At 48.9% G+C, this 25,807-nt stretch overlaps 1 protein-coding gene across 1 annotated transcript in view; it reads left to right on the forward strand.

The window, feature by feature from the left end:
• The first annotated feature begins 926 nt into the window (after nt 1–926).
• NCAPG2 (non-SMC condensin II complex subunit G2) overlaps nt 927–25,807 on the forward strand; it is a 60,479-nt gene continuing 35,598 nt past the window's right edge. The window contains exons 1-13 of the mRNA XM_045086312.1: nt 927–1,025; nt 2,104–2,281; nt 2,457–2,576; nt 6,041–6,229; nt 6,803–6,917; nt 8,414–8,568; nt 10,558–10,692; nt 13,260–13,354; nt 14,590–14,659; nt 17,423–17,509; nt 18,042–18,137; nt 19,133–19,258; nt 25,613–25,792. Of these exons, the coding sequence (XP_044942247.1) occupies nt 2,499–2,576; nt 6,041–6,229; nt 6,803–6,917; nt 8,414–8,568; nt 10,558–10,692; nt 13,260–13,354; nt 14,590–14,659; nt 17,423–17,509; nt 18,042–18,137; nt 19,133–19,258; nt 25,613–25,792 (1,326 nt within the window). The 5' untranslated portion in view covers nt 927–1,025; nt 2,104–2,281; nt 2,457–2,498. The remainder of the gene's footprint in view (nt 1,026–2,103; nt 2,282–2,456; nt 2,577–6,040; nt 6,230–6,802; nt 6,918–8,413; nt 8,569–10,557; nt 10,693–13,259; nt 13,355–14,589; nt 14,660–17,422; nt 17,510–18,041; nt 18,138–19,132; nt 19,259–25,612; nt 25,793–25,807) is intronic.

Here is a 25,807-nt window from a genome sequence, read left to right on the forward strand (position 1 = left end):
GGCATAGACAAAAGTGCCTAAAATGAGAGTGAACAATGTACAGTAATTAATAGTAATCGGTGCCTCTGGACAGAGGGTTCGGTAAACTTCCGAGGGGCTGCGACAGCGAATGACTGCAAGTGACCGGTACAAAACCTCAGTGAAACTCGGGGGTTTCCAACTTGCGCTTTGGGCAGCGACCGCAGGAACGTCAGTGCGGTTGTCGGGGGACACAGACTACGTGAACCGAACGGACGGCGGGCTCCGGGTCCGCGCCCAGGGCCGATCGGGCTGCGGGAGTGGACACTGGGGCACGCGGGAGGGAAGCGTCTTGGGTCCGGCGGGCGGTGGACAGGAGGGCGGACAGGGCGGCGACTGCGCGCGGCGCCGACCCCCGGGGCAGCTGCGGGCCGGCAGCGGACCGGACCCGCGTCGGCTACGGGGCAAGGAGGGGCGTGGACCTCCGGGACGCCCGGGACCCCCGCGCCTCCCCAGGGGCCCCCGCTCCGGAGGCGGCCGCTGCGTCCTTCCGCAGGGACCGGCCGTCGGCGCGGGGGTCCGCAGGGCGCGTGTCTGCCTTCGCTCCCGCGAGCGCCGACCTCGAGGGCAGGCGCGACCGCAGCACCGCGCAGGTCCAGCCCCGCCCGACGGGCCCGCGCGTCCCGGCGGCGACGACGCCCACCACGAGCCCACGACGCCCCGCGAGCCCGTCTCGGCAGCGACACCCGCGTCGCCCCCGCGCCGGCCGCCGGAAGCCCCGCACCACCGCACGGCGGCTCTGCGGGGCGTGGGAGGGGCGTGGCCGGCGGAGCCGGGGGGCGGGGCGCGGCTCGCGGGGCGGGGCCGGGGCTCAGAGCGCGGCGGAGGCGCGGGGCGGGGCGCGGGGCGGGGCGTGGAGCGCCTTCTCCGGCGGACCCCGCCCAGCGCGCTGGGCTCTCGCGAGAGCGGCGCGTGATGACGCCCTGGCGGCGGAGCGCGGCGCGTCGCGCGCGCGGGCGGGTTTGAATCTGCTGCGAGCGCGGGAAGCCGCGGGCTTGCGGGACGAGGTGAGCGCCGCGGTGCGGGGCGGCGGGGCGGCTCCGGCCGGGGGCGGCGGGCGGGGCGCGGCGGGGGCCGGGCGGGGGGCGACGCGGTCCCGCAGCGACGCCGGAGGCTCGGAGCCGCCCCGGGGCCTGAGCCGAGTCCGCGGCCCCGCGGCCCGACCGTGAGGGGCGCCCCCCGTCCGCGGCCCCCGGCGCCCGACCCGCCGCCCCGACCCGCGGCCCGGCGCTGCCCCTCGCGGCGCTCGGCGTCCCGAGAACGCGGCCCCGGGGGCGCGGCCGCCCCGTCCGCAGGAGCTGCCCCGCGCCGGGCGTCCCCGCCAGCGCTCGCGGCCCCGTGGCCCCGCGGCCCGGCCCCGCGAGCTGACACGACGCCGCAGCCGGAGCCCCGCGTCGGGCGGGACGCCGAGGGCCGGGCGCCCGGAGTCGCAGACGGGCCGCGGGGCCAGGCCGGGGCGCGAGGCCGAGCGGCGGGGGCCCGGGTGGCGCGCGGGGAGGCCGCGCTCGGGCGGAGTCCGCGGGCGGGGCGGGGCGCGGGCGGCCGGGGGCGAGTTCCCGGACGCGCGTGGGAGGCGCGGGGTGCCGAGGGCTCCGGGCGCGGAGCGCGGGCGGATCCGGTCGTCGCGCTCGCGGCGTCCCCTCCCTGCGCGCGGCCGGCCGGGGGTCGTGCGCCCGCAGCTCCGCAGAGCCCTGGGCCGTGAGTTCCCGCCGGGCCGGGGACGTTCCGCTGCGCTCCCTACGGGGACGGCGCGGGGGTCCGCGCGGGTCCGCGCTCCGCCCTCCGGCCGTGCCTCCGTCGGGGGCTGGACGGCTCCGCCCCGCCGGCCCCGGGCGCCGAGCGGGAGGCCCGGGCGCGGCGGGGGTTTGCGCGGTCCCCGAGCTCCGGCTCCCGCGGGGCTGGGTCGGAGCCGCGGCGGCGCCCCCGCACCTGCGCCCGCTAACGAGCTCCCGGGTGGCCCGAGCGCTGAAGCGCCGGCGAGGCCCCCGGGACCGTGGGGAGAGCGGAGCGGCCGCGGGGAAGGGCGGCCTGCGGGAGGCACCGCCGCGATCAGCCTCTCCGCCTCTGTGGGCTTTTCTCTTTCAGCGCTCCCTGCGCCCTCCGAGCGCCGCCGAGACCCTGGCGCGCCGCGCTGGACCCGGCTTCCGTGGACGACTCGGCGCGGGCGCGGACCGGCCTGCAGGTGCGCCGCCGTCGGCGTTCTCCGTCCACCGCCGACCGCAGCACAGCTGGTCCTAAGGCCGTGCACGTCGGGTCGGACCTGGTAAAGACGGTGCGCGCTCTCCGCGGATGTGCTCGCGGTGGCTCTCGGCGAGTCCGGCAGTGTCTGCGGCTGGTCGTTTGCGGGCTGCAGCGCGGGGTGTTAGTTCCGAACGACATCTTGTAGGAGAAGGTATATTTGCAAATTCAAGTTGGAGGAAGACTGTGTTTTCTGCTAGGGTCACAGGATAAATGCCGTATGAAAACCACCTTCCTCTGCCATGGAGAAACGGGAGACCTTCGTGCAAGCCGTGTCCAAGGAGCTGGTTGGAGAATTTTTGCAGTTTGTTCAACTTGATGTAAGTTTTATATTCAGCGCTTGGTTACGGTTTGACCGTTAATTACTTCCGCAAACGGAATATACTTATCTGCGTGAATCTTCCAGACCAACGTTTATTAAAAAAAAAACCAAAAAACCTGTTCTCAAATACACCTGCTTATGGGCAACGATTCACAAATTGTATTTCCTGCTTCCCTTTACGGGAATGTTAGAGTGCAAAGTGATGTCACGCTGTGTGCTTCTAGTTACTTCGGGAGTTCCCGACCCCTTGTTTGTGCGTTGCCTAGTGAGGAGGACATGCGCTCTTGGTCCTTGGGTCGTTCCCCGAGTACCTGTGGTAGGTGCAGGTGTGAAAATCCACCGGAGTAAAAAGGCTAAGCTAGGGTATGGGAGGGGCCCAAATCCAGCCGTGGACTGTGTCCCGTCCCCATGTCCCCATGGCAAGGGTGTGCAGGCTGTGATACAGAGAGGAGACCCGTCAGCCAGTCAGACATGGGTGTACGGAAGGACCTCTCCGAGTAGAGGGGATGGCTTTGAAGACCGGAGAAGGCAGATGCTGCTTGAACATGAGGACATGCGGTGGGGTTAGGGTGTAGAAATGCCGGGTCAGAAAGAGGCAGGGGCTGAGATTCAGATGACGTGAGTCCTTCCTGCCACTTGAGTGAGCTGAGACCTACTGCCGAGAGCCGTGGAGGCTGTACGTGCACACACTGAAGAGGGCAACTCGAGAACCCAGAGAGGCGTGAGCGGGCCGTGCCCTGCGTGACGGTGGCCGCATGAGTGGTTGGGCCTGGGAGATGTGGGTGCTTTTGTGAGCTGCCCGGTTGTGAGGTGGTGGTGCTGTTGACTGGACGCAGGCCGGGCACAGGGCGGAGGCAGGTTCCAGGGTCTGAGTTGTGGTGCCTTTCAGTGAGATCATGGACATGGGGGCAAGGCAGGCTCAGTGTGGGGTGTTCTAGATGACTGCCAGGAGACGTGCACAAACAACATTGTCCGCTGGGTGTGTGGATAGCTGTATCTGAGGCCCGGGAAAGAGGCCTGGGGAGAGACAGATTTGGGTGTCCTCAGGGGCACTGGGAAGCTCCAGTCATGGGAACGCCCGGGATCGGCTATAGTGCAGGAAGAGAAGTGAAGCCTAGGGCAGAACTCTGAGGAGCCCTGACTCTAAGGAGCCAGCTCGAAAGCACTGTGACTTTGGGGCAGGAGTCGGACACCTCGCTTGTTCTGCTCATGCACTGGAAATTAAATAGTAGTAATTAAGAGGTAGAGGGTATCCTAATAGGAAATTTGTTGCTAGAAACATTTATGAAGTCATTTTTCTTTTTAAGAGGAAATGAGCTTCTAGTAAAATCTTGCATTGTAAAGTGGTTCTCTGTAAACTTGAAAATGACCGGCATGAACACACATCAGCCCGTCGCAGGAGCGTCTGTCGGAGCGGACTGTCTAGATGCTACCTGACGCCTGTTTTAGGGGTGTTGCTGATTCGCATTGTATTAGATGTGCGACGCACACGTAGTTTGCAGTCTGTAAGCTTGCCGTTGCACACTGGTGTCGCGGCGTCAGTACCACAGGCTGAACTGATGATGGTGAAGCGGAGGTGATATTAATTTAAATTCAGAAGGCCAAAGCAGCGGCGTTTGGTTAGCACAGTCCTTGCAAGATGACACTGCTGCTGTGGTGACAGAGCGCCCTGTGAGGTGCTTGCCCCCGACTTCCCGGGTCACGTGCTCCAGAGCCTCCGACGGTTGCTCGGCAACGGATGTCTGGGGAGGATGCTGAGCTCGTCCTCATATTCTTGGGCATTCGTTTTAGTTCACGAGTGCCAAGCCTTATTAACACTTCGTAATTTAGTATCTCAATCACCGTGTAGCTCTCAATTAACATGAAAACGAGAAGATGTAGAATTGTGCAGCACTTGTTTTCTTTGAGTTGAAAGATATGAAATGACATTTTGTAGGTTTGGGTAGTCGAATAATGGCAGTTTTACGTGGTCAGCCAGATAATGGAGTCAGTTTAAGGCCTACTAAGTGGACCTGCCTACGTACAGTCAGTTCTGCTATAAGGCAGCATACACAATGCCGGAAATTGCCAAAAATCAATATACTCTGCAGAACAGCAGTGAAAACCAGGATTATGTGACAAGAGGTTAAGGGCATGACACTCAAAGACCTCACCAGTGACACATTAAAAAAAGATGGTGACCTAATAAGAAGTAGTTTTATACAAGGTAACTCACTAAGGAGTTCATAAATACTGTAGTAAACATGACATTTTTTTTTTTAAAAGATTTTATTTATTTGACAGAGACACAGAGATCACAAGTAGGCAGAGAGAGGGGAGGAAGCAGGCTCCCTTCTGAGCAGAGAGCCCGATGCGGGGCTCGATCCCAGAACCGTGGGATCATGACCTGAGCCGAAGGCAGAGGCTTAACCCACTGAGCCACCCAGGTGCCCGGTCGACTAATGATTCTTGCCCGAATCAATTCTTACTATAATGGCTCTGAAATTGTGATTTTCTAACCACACGTTCCTTCCGTGTTTACTCGTCGGTGTTCTGTAGCATGGCGATGCTGTCTGTTATTTTTTTACTTACTGTCAGTATAGTTTAGCTGGTTCTTACTTTACTCATTGGGTCATGAGACTGTTTTGTGTTCACATTAGCTGCCGTTGTTCCCTTTGTAATGGACCCTCTACCCTTTCGAGGGTTTCCGTTTGCTGTGTCAGAGTAAGTGAGGTCACCTGCTCAGAGTGAGAGGAAATGCTTGGGTCAGGGGTTGTAGGATAGTTGAGTGGGTCTGATGTAGTCTCGTTGGCTAATGGGAGAGAATGATGTCTAGGTACGACGAGTGAGAGGTGGGTGTTGGGGGCCCACTTTGGGCAGGAGATCAGAAGCTGCAAATACTCAGTTGGCTTTGCTGTGTTGGGGGCTGGAGCTAGACTGTGCCGGTTGTGTAGCTCCAGCACACTTTCGTGCCCTCATGACAGGCCTGGAGTTGGTAGACGTCTGGACAGACTGATTGTAGAGAAGGTCTTTTTAAGCAGGTGAAATTTTAAACTCCAAAGACCAGGTTACTATTGCTGATTCGGTAGAGGAGGGAACTGCTACTCTCTGTTTTATTATTTTATCTTAATCTTACTTTTAAAATTTATTTATTTGAGAGAGAGCACACAAGCTGGCAGAGGGGCCCGAGGGAGAAACAGACTCCCCGCTGAGTAGGGAGCCCAGTGTGGGTTGGAGCTCAGGGCCCCGGGATCACGACCTGAGCCGAAGGCAGACATGTAACCAATATAGCCACGCAGGCGTCCTGGCATCTGCTTTCTGTCTTGTAATTCCTGTACTTTTCCCTGTAGGAAAAGTATTTCAAAACTACAGCTCGGCTCTTTAGATGATAATTAACTTAGCACTTAGACTTTTGATGCCATTAAAAAAGGGATAGAATAAATTTTTGTATCTAAAATATAACAATTGCTATTTACTTTGCAGAAAGATGCTTCTGACCTTTTCAGCCTAAACGAATTACTAGATGAATTATCAAGGAAACAGAAAGAAGAGCTATGGCAGAGGCTCAAGAATTTGTTAACGGATGTGTTGTTAGAAAGCCCGGTGGCTGGGTGGCAGACGGTGGAAGTCCAGGGTGAAGACGATATGGAAACAGAGCATGATTCAAAAATGGTAGGAGTCGTGCTTCAGATGTGAAACTTGTTACCTTTTCTCTGTTAAAAATTAGTTAATGTGTAGAATTGAATTTCAAGTTAAGAAGAAACTTAAAGTTGGAAGTTAAGAATATTAGAAATCTCTTTATTTGAGTTTTACTTTTCCCAATCCTGCCATTATTAGTCTTCTGTTCAGTGTTGCTGTTCTTTGTGCACAAATGACCTGTATTCAAATTTTAATTCACTTTTTATTTTTTTATTTTATTTTATTTTTTTTTAAAGATTTTATTTATTTATTTGACAGAGAGAGATCACAAGTAGGCAGAGAGAGAGAGGAGGAGGAAGCAGACTCCCTGCTGAGCAGAGAGCCCGATGCGGGGCTCGATCCCAGGACCCTGAGATCATGACCTGAGCCCAAGGCAGTGGCTTAACCCACTGAGCCACCCAGGCGCCCTTTAATTCACTTTTTAGAATAAGCTAGAAGTGTGGCTTCATTTTTATAAATTTAGTAACATTCAGATTTCTTTTAAAAATTGTATTTTAAGTTGATCTTAAATCACTTGAACTTTGATTTTTTTTTTTTCATTTGTAGAAAAAACACATAGAAATAATTCATGCAGTTACAGCTGTGGTTCTTGCTTCTGTACCTGTAATAAATGAGAGTGAGGACTATGAAGACTTACTGGAATGTGCGGTTATGTTGAATGGTGAGTTCAGTTCTGATGGCGTGACGAGTTCAGAAGTGGGCATCTAGCGATTCTCTGTCCAAGGAAACGGTCGTTCACATGGAAGTGGAGGTAGTAAGGCATGACTGTGCATATAAGCTCTTTTACTTCACCTAGAAAAGGAGCAAAGAAGTAGTCTTTTAAGAACAGTCCTGATGAGCTCATTTAATTTAAGCCATGTAGAACTGTTTCAGGTGCTGAAAATTGTGCATTTCTGGATAAGGACTGCTCGTTGTTTTCAGATTTTCCAGAATGTCTTATTTGACCTGCAGGACCCTGTAGCTCTTAAGTGGTAAGAGCTTATTAAGGGAACGTGGTCTGACCATGAACTCCTCAACTGGTGATTACTGCCAGAAAGGTTCAGCTCAACCAAGCATTTGTGACATTGCATTTTTTTTCTTGCAATGTGTTATGAACGTGACCTGAGGAATAATTATTGACTCTTAGGGGAGCTTTACTATTAAAATTTATCTCACCGTGCTTTTCAGGTTTTAACTAAACTGTGAAACTGTAGTTATTAATTGAGGAGGAACGCTATGAATTAGTGAGCATCTCTGATTATAAAATGTTTTCATAAAACGATTTTATAGGTAAAAAAGATGCAAAAGAAGTTTTAATGAGTTTTAAGAAAAATCATCTAAGTGTCCTCACCTTCACCCTATGAATTAATTAGCTCCGTGTGACGAACTCTTCCGTCAGACTTTTCATTCTTGGTGCCACTTCGATTTATGTATCTGTTTTATTCAGAATTCTTGTATTGAAATACAAAGTCCTATTAAGAAATTGTGTCTTATGCAGAAGTATGTCAGTAGTTCCGGTGCTTTGTGAACGTCTCTGCAGTTGGTTCTCACCATCTGCAGACACTGCTCTGTGAGGTGATCAGCGCCAGCCTCCGTCGTTCCTTCTCGCCATCGGCTCGGGAACTTCACCGGCATGTAATGGCGACGGAAGTCTGTGCGCAACAGTTAGGAGCATATTACCAGTATTTTCATTTCATTTCTTGAGCTTTTCTGTTAATAAAAGCACTGTAGTTTTTGTACTCATTGCAATTACTGCTTTTACTGTTTGTCCCGGTGAGCCGGGACGTGAGGCCAGCCTGGGAAGGACAGCTGCAGGGCATTAGTGCCGCCCGCACCGGGCCGGTGGGGGTCCGTGGTACCGTGGGTGTACTTACAGCGGGCTAGTCTGAATCCCGGCCTCTCCTGAGTGAGGGGTTGGGGCAGTGTGAGCCCTCTGAGTCTTCCAGTCCTAAAATTCTGTCTTCTGTTGGGTCTGCTTTTATAACAATAGTTAATGGTTTTCTTTTTAAGGTACATCGTTTATATTCTATAAATAATGTATATAAATTTCTGGCAAGTTAAACATAAACTGATGTTTTTGCTTAGCAAACCTGTATGAGTTGTAGTACTTTACACCATTAAATTTCAACTAATATTGGTTTACTTTACTAGCGGGACAATTACTGTGCTCTGTTTTAGGTATTTTATATGCATTACCTGAATCTGAAAGAAAGCTGCAGAGCTCCATTCAGGATTTATGTGTCCTATGGTGGGAGAAAGGCCTGCCTGCCAAGGAAGATATGGGGAAGACTGCTTTCATCATGCTCTTACGGAAGAGTCTGGAGACTAAAACAGTATGTGTCCTCTTTAAAATACGTCCCTTCCTCTGATAGTGCGCCTGTGCACGCAGTTAGGAATTACGTTCGCTCGTAAGTGGCCTAACTGCAGCCGCTTCCCCAGTTAGGGTCTTTTGAACCCAAGATGTTGAGGGGTGGACAGCGGGTGCTGGCTCCACATTGCGGTCTTTTAATTTTTTTTTTAAGATTTCATTTATTTGTCAGAGAGAGGGATACAGGAGGGCAGACAGAGAAACAGACGCCCCGCCGAGCAGGGAGCCCGATGCGGGACCACATCCCAGGACCCTGGGATCATGACCTGAGCCGAAGGCAGACACTTAACCCACTGAGCCCCCTAGCATCCTGTCCACACTGCAGTTGATGCGGGTTTTCTCCTCTGTCCTCCGGACTGTGTGGTCCTTGTCCTCTGTCTTGTCATTTCCTGGTACAAGGAGCGGCTCCCCCTTCCCTTGCGTGGAGTTCCAGGCAGGCAGCAGGTGCCAGGCCTCAGACGTTCTCCATGTGTATCTGTCATCCAGAACCGGGTCGCATGGCTGCATCTTTTTGCTGCAGATGCGGTTTTTAAAGGGATACATTGCCACTGTTAGCAAAAGTGGGTATTAGTGGTGAAGAAGGGATGGGCTCACGGGGCGGGTGAGTGGGAGTCGCTGCCTGGGTTAGTGTGGTCCTCTGAGAGGCAGACCCCACCTGGGCTGCACGGGAGTGGACATGCGCGGTCCAGGGAAAAGGGGCCGGAGTGGGGGGAAGGCCTCAGGCCCACATGCGGGGGCTGTCCCTGCAGGAGGTGCGGTTGTGTCAGACGGCAGTCTAGGCCTGATGAAGTTTTGGAGAGCAGATTTGAGGATTGGATTTAACTTGGTCCGTGGCTCAGCCTTTCATCTTTGGTGTCTAGTTAAGCATTTCAGAAAAAGGGGGCGCCTGGGGGCCTCAGTCATTAAGTGCCTGCCTTCGGCTCAGGTCGTGATCCCAGTGTCCTGGGATGGAGCCCCGCATCGGGCTCCCTGCTCAGCGGGAGGCCGTCTTTCCCTCTCCGAGCCCCCCTGCTTGTGTTCCTTCTCTCTGTCAAATAAACAAATAAAATCTTTAAAAAGAAAAAAAGAATTCCAAAAAAAGAACAGTTTGATCCTCTGATCAAGAGAACAACAGATACTTAGGTTCATCTTAGAAAATCGGGCAAATGGAGAGAAGGGAAAATGAGGAAGGTAGAAGCTCTCCGTAATCCCACGTCCTAAGGAGACCGCTCCCCATTTAGGGATGGTTAGGAATTTCTCTGTCTTCTCCCCTCACACTCTTACTTCCTTATGACGGATTCCTAGCAATGAACTTCCTAGACCAGTGGGTTTGAGCTTGGTGCGCATTTGGAGCTCCTGATACACATTGCCAGAGCTTTCTAGCAGGCTTGGCCTTCAGCACGTGCCCACCGTCTGGGTCTGCCTCACCGTGGCCGCCAAGGGACCGGTGCTTTGATGACGGAAGAGACTGCTACTTCCTCACTCGCCCTGGGATTGTCAGGGTTTATCCTGAAGCCATTGTTTGTTCATCTTTTTAAACTCTGTTTAAAACAAATCCATGTTCTCTGCCTTTTTGTTTCGTTTTTAAATCCAGACTTTATTCAGTGTCTCTAGTGTTTTATACCCGTGCCTTCGGTGTACAGGCACCCCTTGCAGCATGGGGTATTTAAGTTTCACTTCTAGCGAAGACTACTGAGCGCGGAGTTCCTCATGCACGGGTCACGCTTCCGTGCTCTGTAGCCGGACGGGCTGGTGGCTGCCGCACTGGGCGGTGCAGGCTTGGGCTCCACATGTGGAAACCAGACCGTGGTGCCTGTGGGTGCTTCTGTGTGCCTTTGCCGTGGTTTCTTCCTTTTTGAGGAATGATCCAGAGTTTAATTATTTACTATATAAAACATTCTGATCGTAAATTTGAAATGTGACCTTAATCATTTATTAAAAAAACTAACATCTTTCCTTTTTGTGTCGTTTCCAGGGCGCAGACATATGTCGGCTCTGGCGTATTCACCAGGCTTTGTATTGCTTTGATTATGACTTAGAGGAAAGTAAAGACATTAAAGATATGCTGCTTGAGTGTTTCATAAGTATGAGATACATCAAGAAAGAAGAGGTAACTAGGTTTTTCTGTTTTGGTATTTTTGTCTGCTGCTTTTTAATGGATGTTTTTTCTGAGTTACTATGGTCACTCTTGTGCTGCGCGCACACCGCTGTCAAGAGTTGTTACATTTATTGCACATTTTTGCCACGTAGCGGTATTGACACATTTTACAAATAGTGAATTTGCAAACGTATTTCATCATTAGATCAGACGGTAAGAGGTGGCTGTGAATCCGGGGCACCTGTGATTGCGCTTGGAGAACGATTGGGTGGGGGGTGGGCTACCTGGGGCGTGACGTTAAGGAGGGCATGTGATGTAATGAGCACGGGGTGTCCAGGTAAGTGACGGATCACGGCACTCTGCTCCAGAAACCAGCGGTACGCTGTATGTTCACTAACAAAATTAAAAAAAAAAATCATTTCTTCAATGAAAGGAAAAATAAGAATAATTAAGAATAAGGTTGAGAAAGCATTTCCTAGTAGATCAGACCTGACCCTCTGCCCTAATTTGAGGCTAAGTGGCATTTACTCAGAACCATCATCACGCAGTATTCTTGACTTCTTTTCCTGCGATCTAGTCAATCCAGAGAGAAGCTTCTGGGTACTGCTGCACTGTCCCATTTTGGGTGGTCATTCCCACATGTAGCTACGGAGCACATGGACTACGGCCAGTCGAGTTGTGGCCTTCAGCTAAATACATGGATTCAAAACTCACTGTGAAAAGAGCATGTAGAATGTTCACTAACAATTTTTATATACTTAATACATATTTCAATGATAATATTTTAGATATGTTGTTTTACATAAATATATTATTAAAGTTAACTTAATCTGTTTTACTTCTATTAATGTGGTTTTTAGAAAACAAAATACAGAGTAGCTTGCATAGTTCTCTTGGGCACATCTGAATTGTTCTCGTGGGATTCTTACGCAGTCCTTTACTGAGCACGGACTGTATTCCCATGCTAGGGATGCAGAGACAGTCATTGTTTGTATTACAGAAAGAGCCTTTCTTTCTGATTGCTCGTGGCGTCACAGATCCACATGAGGCCAGAGGGGGCAGTCGTCACTCTTCCCCAAAGTAGATGGGGAAAGACTTCTCCGAGGAGGAGGAGGAGGACTGGTTTGGAGGCGCATAAATGAAGTTTGTTCAGGGTCCTGTGGCTGGTCAGGGGCGAAGACGTGGTCATGCTTTGCCCACTCCCATGCACCATCTCCAACCAGCTAGCGTAAAGGGCCGCATATGGGTCCTGACCATGGTGACCAAAGCCTTCAGCTCCCAGGCCAGAAGGGCTGTTTTTAGATCTCTGTTTGTTCACTTACTGGGTGGTAGCTTTGATCAGACTACGTTGAACCTCATGTTTTCTTCTGTAAGATAGGAACCACAGTGCATCTTTCTTAGGACTCCCGAGGCGCGCGCGAAGTGACGTGTGTAGAATGTTGGGCAACAGTGCCTGGCAGGGACCGGGCACGTGGGACGCTCTCACTGCATCATCGTTGTGGGGAAAGAGGCTGCACCTGAGGCCTGTGCCCTCGGCGTCTCCAGGACTGTGGTTGAGTGTAAGGAGAGAAAAGTAGCCAAAGGGAATTCAGACAAGTCAGCTGTGTTTATAGTGACTTGTCCATAGGGCACGGTGACCTGCACATCACCGTGTAAGTGCTAGTCGTTGTAAAGTTGTAAATGTATGTCTGTGTTAACATCCCCCCGTTTTTTTTGGATTGGTGTCTTTTGAATTTATGGTATTTAAACTCAGTTTCCTAATGAGTCCTTACTTTCGTTAGTGCAGTTTCCTGTTATTCTGGCAAAGGACAAACACCTTGTGCTGTAACGGCAAGTTACTTGCAATAAATACTCGTTTTGAACTTGCCTCTTGCCAGCCTGGTGCCCTGCTGTCTGTACCAGAGTGTGTTGCATTCCTGTGGATCGCAGAGACAGTAGTGCTGGACGGGTGAGCAGGGAGGAGATGATGGTGGTGCTGGTGAGGGACTGCGTGGTGGACGTGTTTTATGTGCTGTTTCGAGTGTCAGCAGGTAGTACTGCTTCTTAGGGTCATGTGTCATCTGCTGGCGCGCGTGAGGACTAACATGGGGAGTTTGTTTATTTGAACATTCTAGTGTGGCAGACGCAGAGTCTCTTCACAAATCCTGTTTTCTCATCTATGAAAGATGAAATCAAGGGATGTTTGGTTCCGTTCCACCCCAAAATGCTAAGTTTTAAGCATTCTTTGATTTTAGGTTATGTAGATAGAGCTGGAATGAAATGTTTGTGGACTGTTTAATTGAGCTGCTGGGCGGCATGGTACACGTCTGTGTATCCCTGCGGTTGAGCATGGTAGGAGATCAGGGGTGTCTGCTGCTGGGCCTCCACGGGGAGGGTCTTCTGGCCGATGCCCTGCTGCCCCGCTCTGCCACTCCAAGGCCCAGAAGGCCGTCCCGGGTTACAATTATGTATGCTTCCTTCACTGGGAATAACAGACTTTCGTGTTACTGAACATCCAAAGAATTGTTTGTTTTTTAGTTATCAGGAACTTTTTATTTGGTTGCAATTTCAACATATCTTTTTTTTTTTTTAATTTATAGGGAAGAAGATTTCTTAGTTCTCTCTTCAATTGGAATATAAATTTTATTAAAATGATCCATGAGACCATTAAAAACCAGTTACAGGGATTACAAAAGTAAGTATTAAAGGCAGTTAATATTTTGTGGTGTCTTAACTTGATTATGAAATATTCTATTTGACCTGACTTTTCAAAATTATATTAATCTGTTGGAAGCTTTAAAAATTCTCTCTTAAGATTATATTATTTGTTATGTACTGTTTATTGTGTGCTGTTGTTTTTACTGTGTATTTATCATGTACTGTTTAGTCGCTGGAGAGTGTTTTTCCCTGCTTTCGGAAATCATTCTTTCTCAGTAATGACACTGAAATTGAGATTGTTAATTTGTGATCATTCTTTAAATAGTCAAATTACTCACCAGTCAAACCTTAGCCTCGGTTGCTGTAAATTCCACGTCACCAGCACTTCCGATACTGTGTGACTATAACGTACACTTTCCAGTTCCCTGTGGACGGAGCGCTGTGGGGTGGTGGGAAGAGTCCCACAGGGCAGAAGTCCAGGGATGCACTCTCGGACTGAGCTCCCGGCCTTGGGAAGCCCCCGCGCCCAGTGAGTGCTGCTTATCAGGTGCAGCGGAGCCCTCTGCTCTGGAGGTGCGCTTGGTGGCGGAGTTTCTCTGTCCGGAGGCGGGCTCCGCTGTGCGTCCGTGCAGAGCCCTGCAGCCCCGAGCGCGGTTCCTAGTCCCCGCGGCACAGCCGCCCTGTTCGCTGGAGCGCTTCCTCCCCTTTCCTCACGGGCAGAGTATTTGGGTTGAAACAGTTGATTTCTAAACTGATTGAAAAATCAACTCTGGTATTTTAGGGAATCAATCATCTGGGAAGTAAAAAATGGACTCCCAAGTCAAAATTGTATTTATAAGATTAAACATGTTTTTTTAACTGAAGAATCTGGCTCTCATTATGTTCTCAGAATTTCACAGAAAATATTAAAGTTCTGGGGAAACCTTGACTGAGAAGGGAGAAGACTGTTTGATATTTCAGTTTCCCTTCTCAAAATTCCTTCCTTTTTCTCCTTCCTGCTACAGGTAGATAACCTGTCTCTGTGGGTACTTGGCAGACAGCGAGTCTGTAATGGCATTTCTCCTTCTTTGGGGAAGGAGGGAGCCTGGACTGACATACACTGAGAGTATGATCACTTGGGGTCCCCAGCTGGCTCAGTTGGAAGAGTGTGCCCTCCTGATCTTGGGATCATGAGTCTGAGTCCCATCTTGGGTGCAGAGATTACTAAAAATATATAAACTTGAAAAAAAAGTCTAATGGTTTGAACTTGCATTGACTTTTCTCCCCCCATAGATCTTTGATGGTACACATCGCAGAAGTTTATTTCAGAGCTTGGAAAAAGGCCTCAGGGAAAATATTGGAGGTATTTTCTTTTCATTTTATTAAATGTTAATATTTATTTTTGTTGTATTCTAGTTACTAAGTAAGTCATCATGGATAGTCATTTAAAATCTGTGTTGAAGGGGCGCCCGGCTGGCTCAGTGGAAAGAGTGTGCGACTCTTGATCTCAGGGTTGTTTGGGCCCCCTGGTGGGTACAGGGATTACTTAAAGGAAAAAAGAAAACTTTAAAAAAATTTAAAAAATCTGTTGATGCTTTTTCTGAAAATAAAGCCAGATAATGAGACTTCATGGGACTGAGATTTCACTGTCATTCCCATGTATTTTCACGCTCAGTCACGGACCCAGTCATACTCCTTGAGATGTCCCTTGTCATTTGGGTAGCTTTATTAGACCTGTGCTGTCCGGCCATGCCCTGGGAATGTGTCCAGTGTGCGCTGAAATGTGCTGTATGAGAAACACACCAGGTTATGAAGATACAGTAGAGAGAAGAATGTAAAATATCTATGAATGTGTTTTTAGAATACTGCTTGCATGTTGAAATGATAATGCTTTGGCTATATTGGGCTGAACACGATGTATTACTAAAGTAATTTTACCTATTTCTTATTTTTCTTAATGTTGCTACTAGAAAACTTAAAATTGCGATTGCGGTTAGGATTCTGTTTCTGTTGAGCTGCCTTGCTCTGGGACCTCAGACTACCCGTTACGTTTTAGTTACATTGTTTTTGAGACTGTAAAGACATTCCTCTTGAATATGGCTAATGTTGAACGGCCTGTAATGTCTGCCTTAGGAAGATGTGGCTGTGTAATTCACAGTTACAGTAAGACTTAGGCCTTTTCGGAAAAATATCAGAAGAAAGTTTTTTTGTCTAATATCCTTTATGTTTTTCTCATACTAAATTCTCAAACATATTTTCTTTCCAAGAGTAAAATTTTTACTCTAAGTCAAAAAGGAGTCTTCGCTCTTCAGGGAGCAGGTGCTGACCTGGCAGGTGGGAGAGGGCTTGCCTGCTGTCTGGAGCTCCCTTCCGTCCACTCTGCTCCTGTGCAGCTCCAGCTTGGTTTATCACTGACTTCCACTTCTAGAGAGAAAACTGATCGCTCGTATCCCTACTGACAGTATCTACGATCATTTTGCAGTGTGAAATATTGTCGAGGAAAGGGCAAAACCAGGACATTGCTGTACGTTTCTTCACTGTTTTATTGCTGCACGATACTTGTTTATGGGAAGAACATTTGTCCCCCTTTTCTCCAATAGAGGCTTTATTTATTTATTTATTTTAAGATTTTATGTATTTATTTGACAGACAGAGATCACAAGTAGGCAGAGAGGCAGGCAGAGAGAGAGAGAGGAGGAAGCAGGCTCCCCGCTGAGCAGAGAGCCCGATGTGTGGCTCGATCCCAGGACCCTGGGATCATGACCTGAGCCAAAGGCAGAGACTTTAACCCACTGAGCCAGCCAGGCGCCTTCCAATAGTGGTTTTAAAAATAGATATTTGTAGGGGTGCCTGGCTGGCTCTGTCGGTGGTGTGTACAACTTTTGATGTCTGCTTTGAGCCCCACTTAGGGTGTAGAAATCACTAGAAATGAATAAAGCTCAATATTTAAAAATAATGGGTGTTAGTCGTTAAAAACAACTGTTGGAGTCTGTACCGAATATGAAATTGCATATCTGTGTACTTCAGTCTGCGTCTCTAAGGAGTTTGGTTATATAATGCCATTAACATACTTAACAAAATTAACAATTTCTGGGTATTTTTGAAAATATTTAAATTTCTCTGCTTTGTTTCAAAGGTGTCTTTTTTTGTTTTTTTTTGTTTTTTTTTTGGCATCAGGATCCCATAAGTCTCCTATGGCGTTTGCTTGTTATGTCATTTAACTCTCTCAGAGCATTCCTCCCCCCTCGTGTTCTGTTTTTAAAACTTGTGCCATTCATGGGTATGTTGAAGTAACTGGGTCTGTTGTCCTGTAGAACGTCCGTATTCTGGGAGGTAACTCTAAAGGTTCGACTTCTGTGGCACAAACACTCAAGAGGTCGTGCCGCACACCCCGCTTCGTCACGAGTCAGCGTGGTTCCCTGTGTGTGGTGATTCTAAGGTTATTATTATCTTCGGGTGAAGGGAGTATTTCAGAGATGATGAAGGCGGCTGGTCGTAGTAGTAGGCTTTCCTTGTGTCCGTCCCTAAAGCCATGGGACCCCGGGAGTGGGGCAGAGTGTAGGGTAACAGGCCGGAAGGTCCACTGGGCTGCTCCCAGCGGTTGGCTCTACCTCCTTGCCCAGCTCTGGAAGGATGTAGGTGTTGTGGTCTAACCGAAGAGCCACCCACATCCACCCCCCAGCCCTGCCCCTCCCCAGGGTGGCCCTGAAAGAGCTTGTTTCAGTCACTTGGAGTCCTGGCCTCCACCTTAAATGTAGTTCAGCATCAGCCCTGGGGAGGCTCTTGGACAGATCCAGTCTCTGAGGTCTTCTAGGTCAGCATGGCTTCCAGGAGAGGCCCTCAGGCCACGCTGAGTCCTTGAGCATCTGGCTTGAACAAGCCTCAAGGGGTAGGGGGAAGCTTGCCTGCTCTCTAGCACAGACTTGATGTTTCATCAAAGATAGAGGAAGCTAAAGGAGTATCAAACGTAAAGGGGTTCTAAGAGGGGTAGATTTAAAGCAGGAGAGCTCTGAGCAGCGGATTCTGGTGCTTTCCTCCTGGAACAGAGGATGAGCAGGGCCGACTCCAGCGGCGGCGCCGCCCGTCCTGTCCTCTGTCGGAGCTCACGCTGTGCTTGCCCTTGCAGACCATCGAGAACGACTGCATCCAGGACTTCATGCACCACGGCGTCCACCTTCCGCGCCGCTCTCCGGTGCACTCCCGAGTGCGCGAGGTGAGCACAGCCCTTGCCCCACCAGTCTTGCGTTTTTCAGATAACGTCTCATCTTCTCTGTTTTTAGATTATTGTGTATGTTAATTTAAAAAATTAATTTAGCCCCTCACAGGCATCAGCTTGAAAGGGCTTTCTTAGAATCTTGGTATTTGGCGGCTGGCAGTTTTAACTAGAAGTGTGTTGTTAAGAAAGTCAGAACTTCAAATAATCTTTAAATTCTTTGACATAAAAATGTCCAGAATCATTACTAACTGCCACTACCAGTTTTTCAAAACAGAATATTGAAATTATTTTATTTTTATTTATTTTTTTTAAGATTTTATTTATTTATTTGACAGAGATCACATGCAGGCAGAGAGGCAGGCAGAGAGAGAGGAGGAAGCAGGCTCCCTGCTGAGCAGAGAGTCCGATGTGGGGCTCCATCCCAGGACTCTGAGATCATGACCTAAGCCGAAGGCAGAGGCTTTAACCCACTGAGCCCCCCAGATGCCCCCAAACTACATTACCTTTCTTTTCTTCTCTTTGCTCTTAGGTGCTGAGTTATTTTCATCATCAAAAGAAAGTTCGTCAGGGAGTGGAAGAGATGCTTTACAGGTTGTACAAACCCATCCTCTGGAGAGGACTAAAGGTACAGCTATTCGACATCCGTCTGTTGAGAGCACGCTAACTGGGTTTTGGATTTTTGTGCTCTAATTCAGGATTGTGATAAGGCATTGTAAATAAGACTGGAAGCTGGGGGCGTTGTGAAATTTGGGGATAAATGTCTTTTTCTTTTATTAAAAACATTTTTAGGCCTGTTAGACTGGGACTCTGAATTGGTTTCGGCTGACTCCACAGCCTAAACAGTGGGCAGGGGGTCTGTCATGCCACGCAAGCCAGTGGAAACGCTGGGGGTCTGCGTAGTTGAGGTGGGCCGTCCTGGCCCTCGGGACCTCCTGCTGACGACTGACACAGGATGACAACCTTCCAGGGAGTGCCGGAGTGAACATGAGTGACTTTCACCGTGGTAAATCTAGTGTTGGGAGAGAGAGAGTCACCGTTTCTTAGTGACAGAAGGTGGACTTTGAGGCGAGGAATTGGGTCTTTTTTTTTTTAAGATTTATTTGTTTTAGAGGGAGAATATATGGGGGAAAAGTCAGGGGAGAGAATCTCAAGTGGACACCCCACTGACTGGGGAGCCCAGTGTGGGCTCATTCTCGTGACCCATGAGATCATGACCTCAGCGGAAAGCAAGAGTTGGAAGCTTAACCAACTGTGCCCTGCAGGTGCCCCCAAAACACATGGTTTGTACTCACTCTCTCTCGTTTTTAAGTAGGCTCCGTGTATGGAGCCCAGTGGGGCTTGAACTAAAGACCCCGAGATCCAGACCTGAGCTGAGATCAAGGGTCACATGCTAACCAGCTGAGCCACTCGGGTGCCCCTGGGTCTTGGAATATCTGTCATTACTGAGCCAAGAGTTTGGTTTAGTTCATGGAAGGTCTACGTTGGTCAGTTAAAAGACTGTGGTTGTCTTTAATTTGGAAGTCTGTATTGAGATACTTTAGAAGCATTATTTAGAAAATCTGTCTGGAAGCTTCTGAATGTTTGCTCCTTCGACCCTGAAACACTCTTTCCTTATTCTAGGCCCGAAACTCTGAAGTCCGGGCGAATGCTGCCCTGTTGTTCATTGAAGCATTTCCTGTTAGAGATCCAAGTTTCAGTGCTGTCGAAATGGACAGTGAAATTCAGAAACAGTTTGAAGAGCTCTATGTATGTATTGCATGTGGCTGGTCCCCTGTGATGTCCCCTCCCTCTGGGCCTGAGGTGGGTGCTGGCCTCCCCTGTAACTACCCTGTGTGCTGCCGTCAGACGGCAGGCTTTCTAGATCGTGACATTCTTCACAGAAATCCACGCCCCGCCGGTGCCTCCGGTGACCGCGTGGACCCAAGAGTGTTTTATTCTCTTTCTCTTTGTCACCTGTGGAACATCTCGTTATTTATTACTCTATATGGTTTTAAATGTTTATGCGTATTCTTATCTCCCCAGCACAGGTCGGCAGTGTGACCTGTGGTTACAGTAGGTCCCATGCAGATTTGATTCCACTTCTTGATAGTTGTGTAACTTTGGGCAAGTCACTCACTTTTCTGGGTCTCTCTCTGCACTTCGATCATGTAGGTGTTGCCCGTGGAGCAGTGCGGATAGACACACTGTGGTGTCTTCAGGCGAGCCTGCGAGCGCCTGTCGCAGTGACTTGTCAAATGAGACTTGAGAACGTTTGGGTGCCGCAGTTGCTCCCAAGGGTGCTGTGGGGTTCCCCCGGCTGGAAAGTGCTAGCCTCTGCTTGTTTTCTACGTTCCCTTACATTTTCGGGGCTTCCTAACACAAGCTAAAATATACTATTTATTGTTGTAATTAGTAGAATAAAATTTTAGGAAGTGATAACAAAAATGCCATGATAGAGTTGGTTATCCATGACATTCCTAACAGCACTTCCTTTTGTTTGTTTGTTTGTTTTAAGTTTCAGGATTTTTTTTTTTTTTTTTAGAGAGAGAGTGCAGGGAAGCAGACTCCCTGCTGAGTGCGGAGCCCAGTGTGGGGCTCGGCTCCAGGACCCCGAGATCACGACCCAAGCCAAAGTCAGACACTTTACGGACTGAGCCACCCCGGTGCCCCTGTTTGTTTGTTTGTTTGTTGAATGAAAAATCTCACGCACGCAGCAAGTTGAAATAATAGTGTAACTAGTGTGTGTAGACTGAGCCCTTCGCAGGTACATACATGTGTGCACACAGGTGTGCACAGCGCACCTACATACCCACACACCTGCCTATAGATGCACGTGCACCTAGAATGACAGCCATTCGTGTTTTGCTGTAAGTGCCTTAGTCACATGCATATTTACTTAGAATTCCCCTTGAGAATCATTAATTTTGTGGGGCTAGATTTTGATAGTTTTGAGCCAAAAAACGATGAAAAATGTTTCCTCTTTTTTCTTTTTCTCTCTTTTTTTTAAATGAAGATTTTATTTATTTATTTGAGAGAGAGAGAGAGAGAGCCTGAGCTGGGGGAGGGGCAGAGGGAGAAGGAGAAGCAGACCCCCTTGCTGAGCAGGGAGCCTGACTTGGGGTTTGATCCCAGGACCCCTAGATTACAACCTGATCCAAAGTCCGACACTTCACCGACTGAGCCACCCAAGTGCCCCAGCGTTTGCTTTTTAACCCAGGTGTCCAAATCCAAGACACTGACATTTTCAAAGGTCTAAGTGTCTGCCTGGGGTGTGGTGACGGAGTGTGTGCCGCCTGTCCAGCCGGCATGCGGGTCCTACATTGCACCTGCCGTTTCTCAGACTCCCAGGATGTGTGCGGAGGCCCTCCTGCCCGAGTGGAGCACATGAGCAGTCCTCTGTGGGCGTCCGGCCAGGGCTCCTGAGCCCTTGTGCTGGGCAGCAGCACACAGAGTGACTGTGAGAGCATGGGGTCGCACATCTTGTTTCGTAGCCGCTCCTCACCGTTTCTTCATTTTTAAATTTTTTTTATTTTTTAAAGATTTTATTTATTTACTTGACAGAGCTTACAAGTAGGCAGATGGGCAGAGAGAGAGAGAGGGAGAAGCAGGCTTCCCGCTAAGCAGAGAGCCTGACACGGGGCTCGATCCCAGGACCCTGAGATCATGACCTGAGCCGAAGGCAGACGCTTGACCTGCTGAGCCACCCAGGCATCCCCACAGTTTCTTCTTTATCTTTTTTTTTTTTTTAAAGATTTTATTTATTTATTTGACAGAGAGAAATCACAAGTAGGCAGAGAGGCAGGCAGAGAGAGAGAGGAGGAAGCAGGCTCCCTGCTGAGCAAAGACCCCGATGCGGGACTCGATCTCAGGACCCTGAGATCATGACCTGAGCTGAAGGCAGCGGCTTAACCCACTGAGCCACCCAGGCGCCCTCAGTTTCTTCTTTAAACCTGGAAATAATATTCTGTTGGATTGTGATAAGGTCTCAATGAAAAGTTAAATATAAAACATTTAGCTCAGTCCCTAACATTAAGATGACAGTGGTTACAGGCAGAGGGGGTTATGAATGCACTTGTCTTCGTAAGTACTGACTAATTGGGCACCTGGGTGGCTCAGTGGGTTGAGTGTCTACCTTTGGCTCAGGTCAGGTCATGATCCCAGGACCCTGGGATCGAGCCCCACATCAGGCTTCCTGTTCCACGGGGGCTGCTTGTCCCTCTTCCGCTCCCCCTGCTTGTGTTCCTCTCTCACTGTGTCTCTCTCTGTCAAATACATAAAATCTTAAAAAGAAAAAAAATAATTACTGAGTAATATGTAGAATTGTTGAATCACTATATTGTATACCTGAAGTAAATGCAACACTATGTTAACTACACTGGAATTAAAATAAAAAATACTGTGTACAAAAAATGACAGTGGTTATTACTGTCCATAGGAACATTAAAAATATGTAAGGTGATGCGATTATGTAACAGAATATTAGGAACATTTGGTGAATCCTGTGTCTCTTGTACTAGAAACCAGAATGAAGTTCTGGAGGGGAGTCTGATACTGATGTGGCAGACGAAAGGTGTGGAGGGAGCTGCTGGTCTCTCCGAGATGTAGATACTGTCAAATGCTTGGCAGTTTGGATACTAGAATATTGGCTAATGAATAGTGTGACTATATTTCTTTTTATTCTATTAAAAATCACTGGTATTGTAAATGGTGGAAATCTTACTATCAGGACATCACTTGGTAAAAGTATTGTACGAGTAAAAATGTTTCTGTGCTACGAAGCCTGATGTAATTTTAGCAAATGTGTAATATCTACATGTTAATTAGTTTAAGAGGCAGGACCTATTAATGTTTTACTGTGAAAAATAAAATGTGCATAGGAGTGGAAAATTCTTCTTAGAGAAAACACCTAAAAGAGATGCTGAGTCTTTGTTAGAGTCTAAGGAATAGACCATGTTAGGACTGGTAAGTGGCTTGTGGTTCTGCATAGGGGGACAGGGCTTCTCAGCAGATGGGGTTCCCCTCGGGTTCTGTGGCTGAGGGACAGGCAAGCCAGTGACCCCAAGGTGACCAGATAGGGAGGGGACTCCCCTCCTGGTGGCTTTCTCTCCTTTCTTCTTTCCTCTGTGGAGCTGTTTGAGTTATTGCTGGCTTTTCTAAGCTCCTCTGTTCCCCTCAGGCCTTTTTTGCGAGCTCTTCCCTGGCAGGTGGTTTACGGTGGGGGCCGATGCAGGGAGCTCTCAGGAGCCTTTGCACTGTCTGTGTTTATGACACCAGGTTTGGGCAAGTCTGAGCTCTGGAAGAGCGTAGGAATGTCTGGGTCACAACCGTTTCTGCTCTTCCTTCCATGAAATCTGTTTTTACCTTCCTTCCTGTAGAAATCCCTCATTGTAGGGGCGTCTGGGTGGGTCAGTGGGTTGAGCCTCTGTCTTCGTCGCGAGCATGATCTCGGTCCTGGGATTGAGCCCCGTGTCAGGCTCTGCTCAGCGGGGAGTCCGCCTCGCACTCTCCCTCTCCCTCTCCCTCTTCAATAAATGAATAAAATATATATATTTTAAAGATACTATTTATTTATTTAACAGACAGAGACCACAAGTAGACTGAGAGGCAGGCAGAGAGAGAGGAGGAAGCAGGCTCCCCGCTGAGCAGAGAGCCTGACGCGGGGCTTGATCCCAGGACCCTGAGATCATGACCTGAGCCGAAGGCAGAGGCTTTAACCCACTGAGCCACCCAGGTGCCCTATAAATGAATAAAATACTAAAAAACAATCCCTCATTTCCAGTGTTGCTATTTCTACAACCTTGTCATTTTGGTCAGATTTTGGGGAGATGAAGTAAGTGCTTATCCTAACGTGAAGACTTTATTTCCCCTCATTACAGAGTACGAATTATTTGTGCTTTTAAACTTTTGTAATAGAAAAGTCTGTACATGATCACAGAGAGTCTAGTGTACTGAATGCCTGTGTACCCGCATGCAGGTTCAGTACTGACTGTCTCAGTGTCCGTGTTTACTGACCCGAGCTTTACCTATTTCTTCTGATTTCAAAGCAGATCTGAGGTGTCATCATTTTAACTCTTAAATGTTTCATAGGAGTCGCTAAAACATGGGGCTTTTTAAGAAAGCACAATCGGGGGCACCTGGGTGGCTCAGTGGGTTGAGCCGCTGCCTTCGGCTCAGGTCATGATCTCAGGGTCCTGGGATCGAGCCTCGCATTGGGCTCTCTGCTCAGCGGGGAGCCTGCTTCCCCCTCTCTTTCTCTGCCTGCCTCTGCCTACTTGTGATTTCTGTCAAATAAATAAATAAAATCTTTAAAAAAAAAAAAGCATAATCGTACCATCATTACAACTAAAGAAAGATGAAAAATAATTCCTGAATGCTGTCAAATATTGGATGCTTATTTTTTTTAAACACACAAAAAATTTTAATTCTTATTTTAAGTAAATTCTACACCACATGGGGTTTGAACTCATGGCCCTGAGATCAAGAGTCACACGGTCCCCTGACTGAGCCAGCCAGGCATCCCTGTGTCATTGCTTTTGAGTGATACTTCAATGACACTTCTCCCTGTTTTGAGTCTGTGTCTAAGTAAGAACCGTGCAGGTGATCAGCCAGTATATTAATAAGACCCAGTACCGATAAGTCCAGTAGCCTCAATGTCTCTCTCTCTTTGCCTTACTATTTTTTTTGTTCAAGAAGCCAAATTATTATTTTGTTTCTTGCATTTAAAAAAAATATTTATCTACTTAAGAGAGAGCATGAATGTGAGAGAGAGAGCAGGGGCCAGGGAGGCTGAGGGAGAAGCAGCTCCTCGCTGATCTGGGAGCCCGATGCGGGACGCGAGCCCAGGACTCCAGGATCATGACCTGAGCCAAAGGCAGAGGCTCACCTGACTGAGCCCCCCCAGTCGCCCCGCATTCGGGAACATATCCCTGTGCTGGTGGTATGATTTTCTTCTGCCTTTTGTCTTTCCTGAATGTCAGTAGCTTAGAGTTGATCAGTTATTTTTGTGGGGATTTTGTTGTGTCAGATTCTTCATGGAGCTGTTGTGTACTTCCATCCGAGATATACGCTTTCTTTTTTTTTTTTTAATATTTTATTTATTTGACAGACAGAGATCACAAGTGGGCAGAGAGGCAGGTAGAGAGGGGGAGGCAGGCTCCCCGCTGAGCAGAGAGCCTGACACGGGGCTCGATCCCAGGACCCCGGGACCACGACCTGAGCCGAAGGCAGAGGCTTTAGCCCACTGAGCCCCCCAGGCGCCCCGAGATCTATAGTATCTTGTTTCTTGTATTTTTAAAGAGGGTGGAAGGGGGGAGGAGGGGAGGCCCGTAGGGGAGGGTGGGCAGAGAGGATCTTAAGCCGGCTCTGCACCCAGTGTAGAGCCTGACATGGGCTCGATCTCACAACCCTACGATCATGACCTGAGCTGAAATAAGAAACAGACACTTAATCGATCAAGCTACCCAGGTGCCCCCCCTTCTTTTTTTTTTTTAAATAATTTAAAAAAGATTTTATTTATTTATTTGACAGAGAGAGGGAGAGATCACAAGTAGGCAGAGAGGTAGGCTGAGAGAGGAAGGGAAGCGGGCTCCCCGCCGACTAGAGAGCTGATGTGGGGCTCGATCCCAGAACCTTGAGATCACGACCCGAGCTGAAGGCAGAGCCCTAACCCACTGAACCCCCAAAGCTCCCATCTTTTTGTATTGTTAACAACCACTGGTCACCATTTCCTGGTTTAATTCATTAAGTGGATTTACCTTATTCTGGGCTTAGTGCATTACAGCATTTTTAGAAATTCAAGAAAGTGGTTTACATAGGCTGTGTCTGTAGGATCGTTGTCTATACCTCACTGAATGTGGGGATGGTATTTGAGACTCTGCTGTTGGCAAAGTCCTGTAGATGGAATTGACAGGTAAGATTCCACACATGTCTGGATTCTCCTCTTGAAGTGCTCAGCTATAGAGATGGTAAATAAGAGATATGTGAGTCTGACTAGGACCCGTGTTTCTGTGACTTGAAATGTCTGCTACATTGTAAACGCATAGAGTACTAATGTGCAGAGCAAATACTGATATAAAGGAGCTGATTTAAGATTTTTAAGTCTTTTCCCCCTCCAACTTACAGAGCCTGTTAGAAGATCCTTATCCAATGGTCCGTTCTACAGGGATCCTTGGTGTCTGTAAAATAACTTCCAAATACTGGGAAATGATGCCTCCAACCATTCTTCTTGATCTCCTCAAGAAAGTAACTGGGGAACTGGCGTTTGACACGAGCTCAGCTGACGTGCGCTGTTCCGTCTTTAAGGTAGTATTTAAAATT

Source organism: Mustela putorius, unplaced genomic scaffold (genome assembly GCF_011764305.1).
Source record: "Mustela putorius furo isolate JIRA1106 unplaced genomic scaffold, ASM1176430v1.1 tig00000929_pilon_pilon_pilon, whole genome shotgun sequence".
NCBI lineage: Eukaryota > Metazoa > Chordata > Mammalia > Carnivora > Mustelidae > Mustela > Mustela putorius.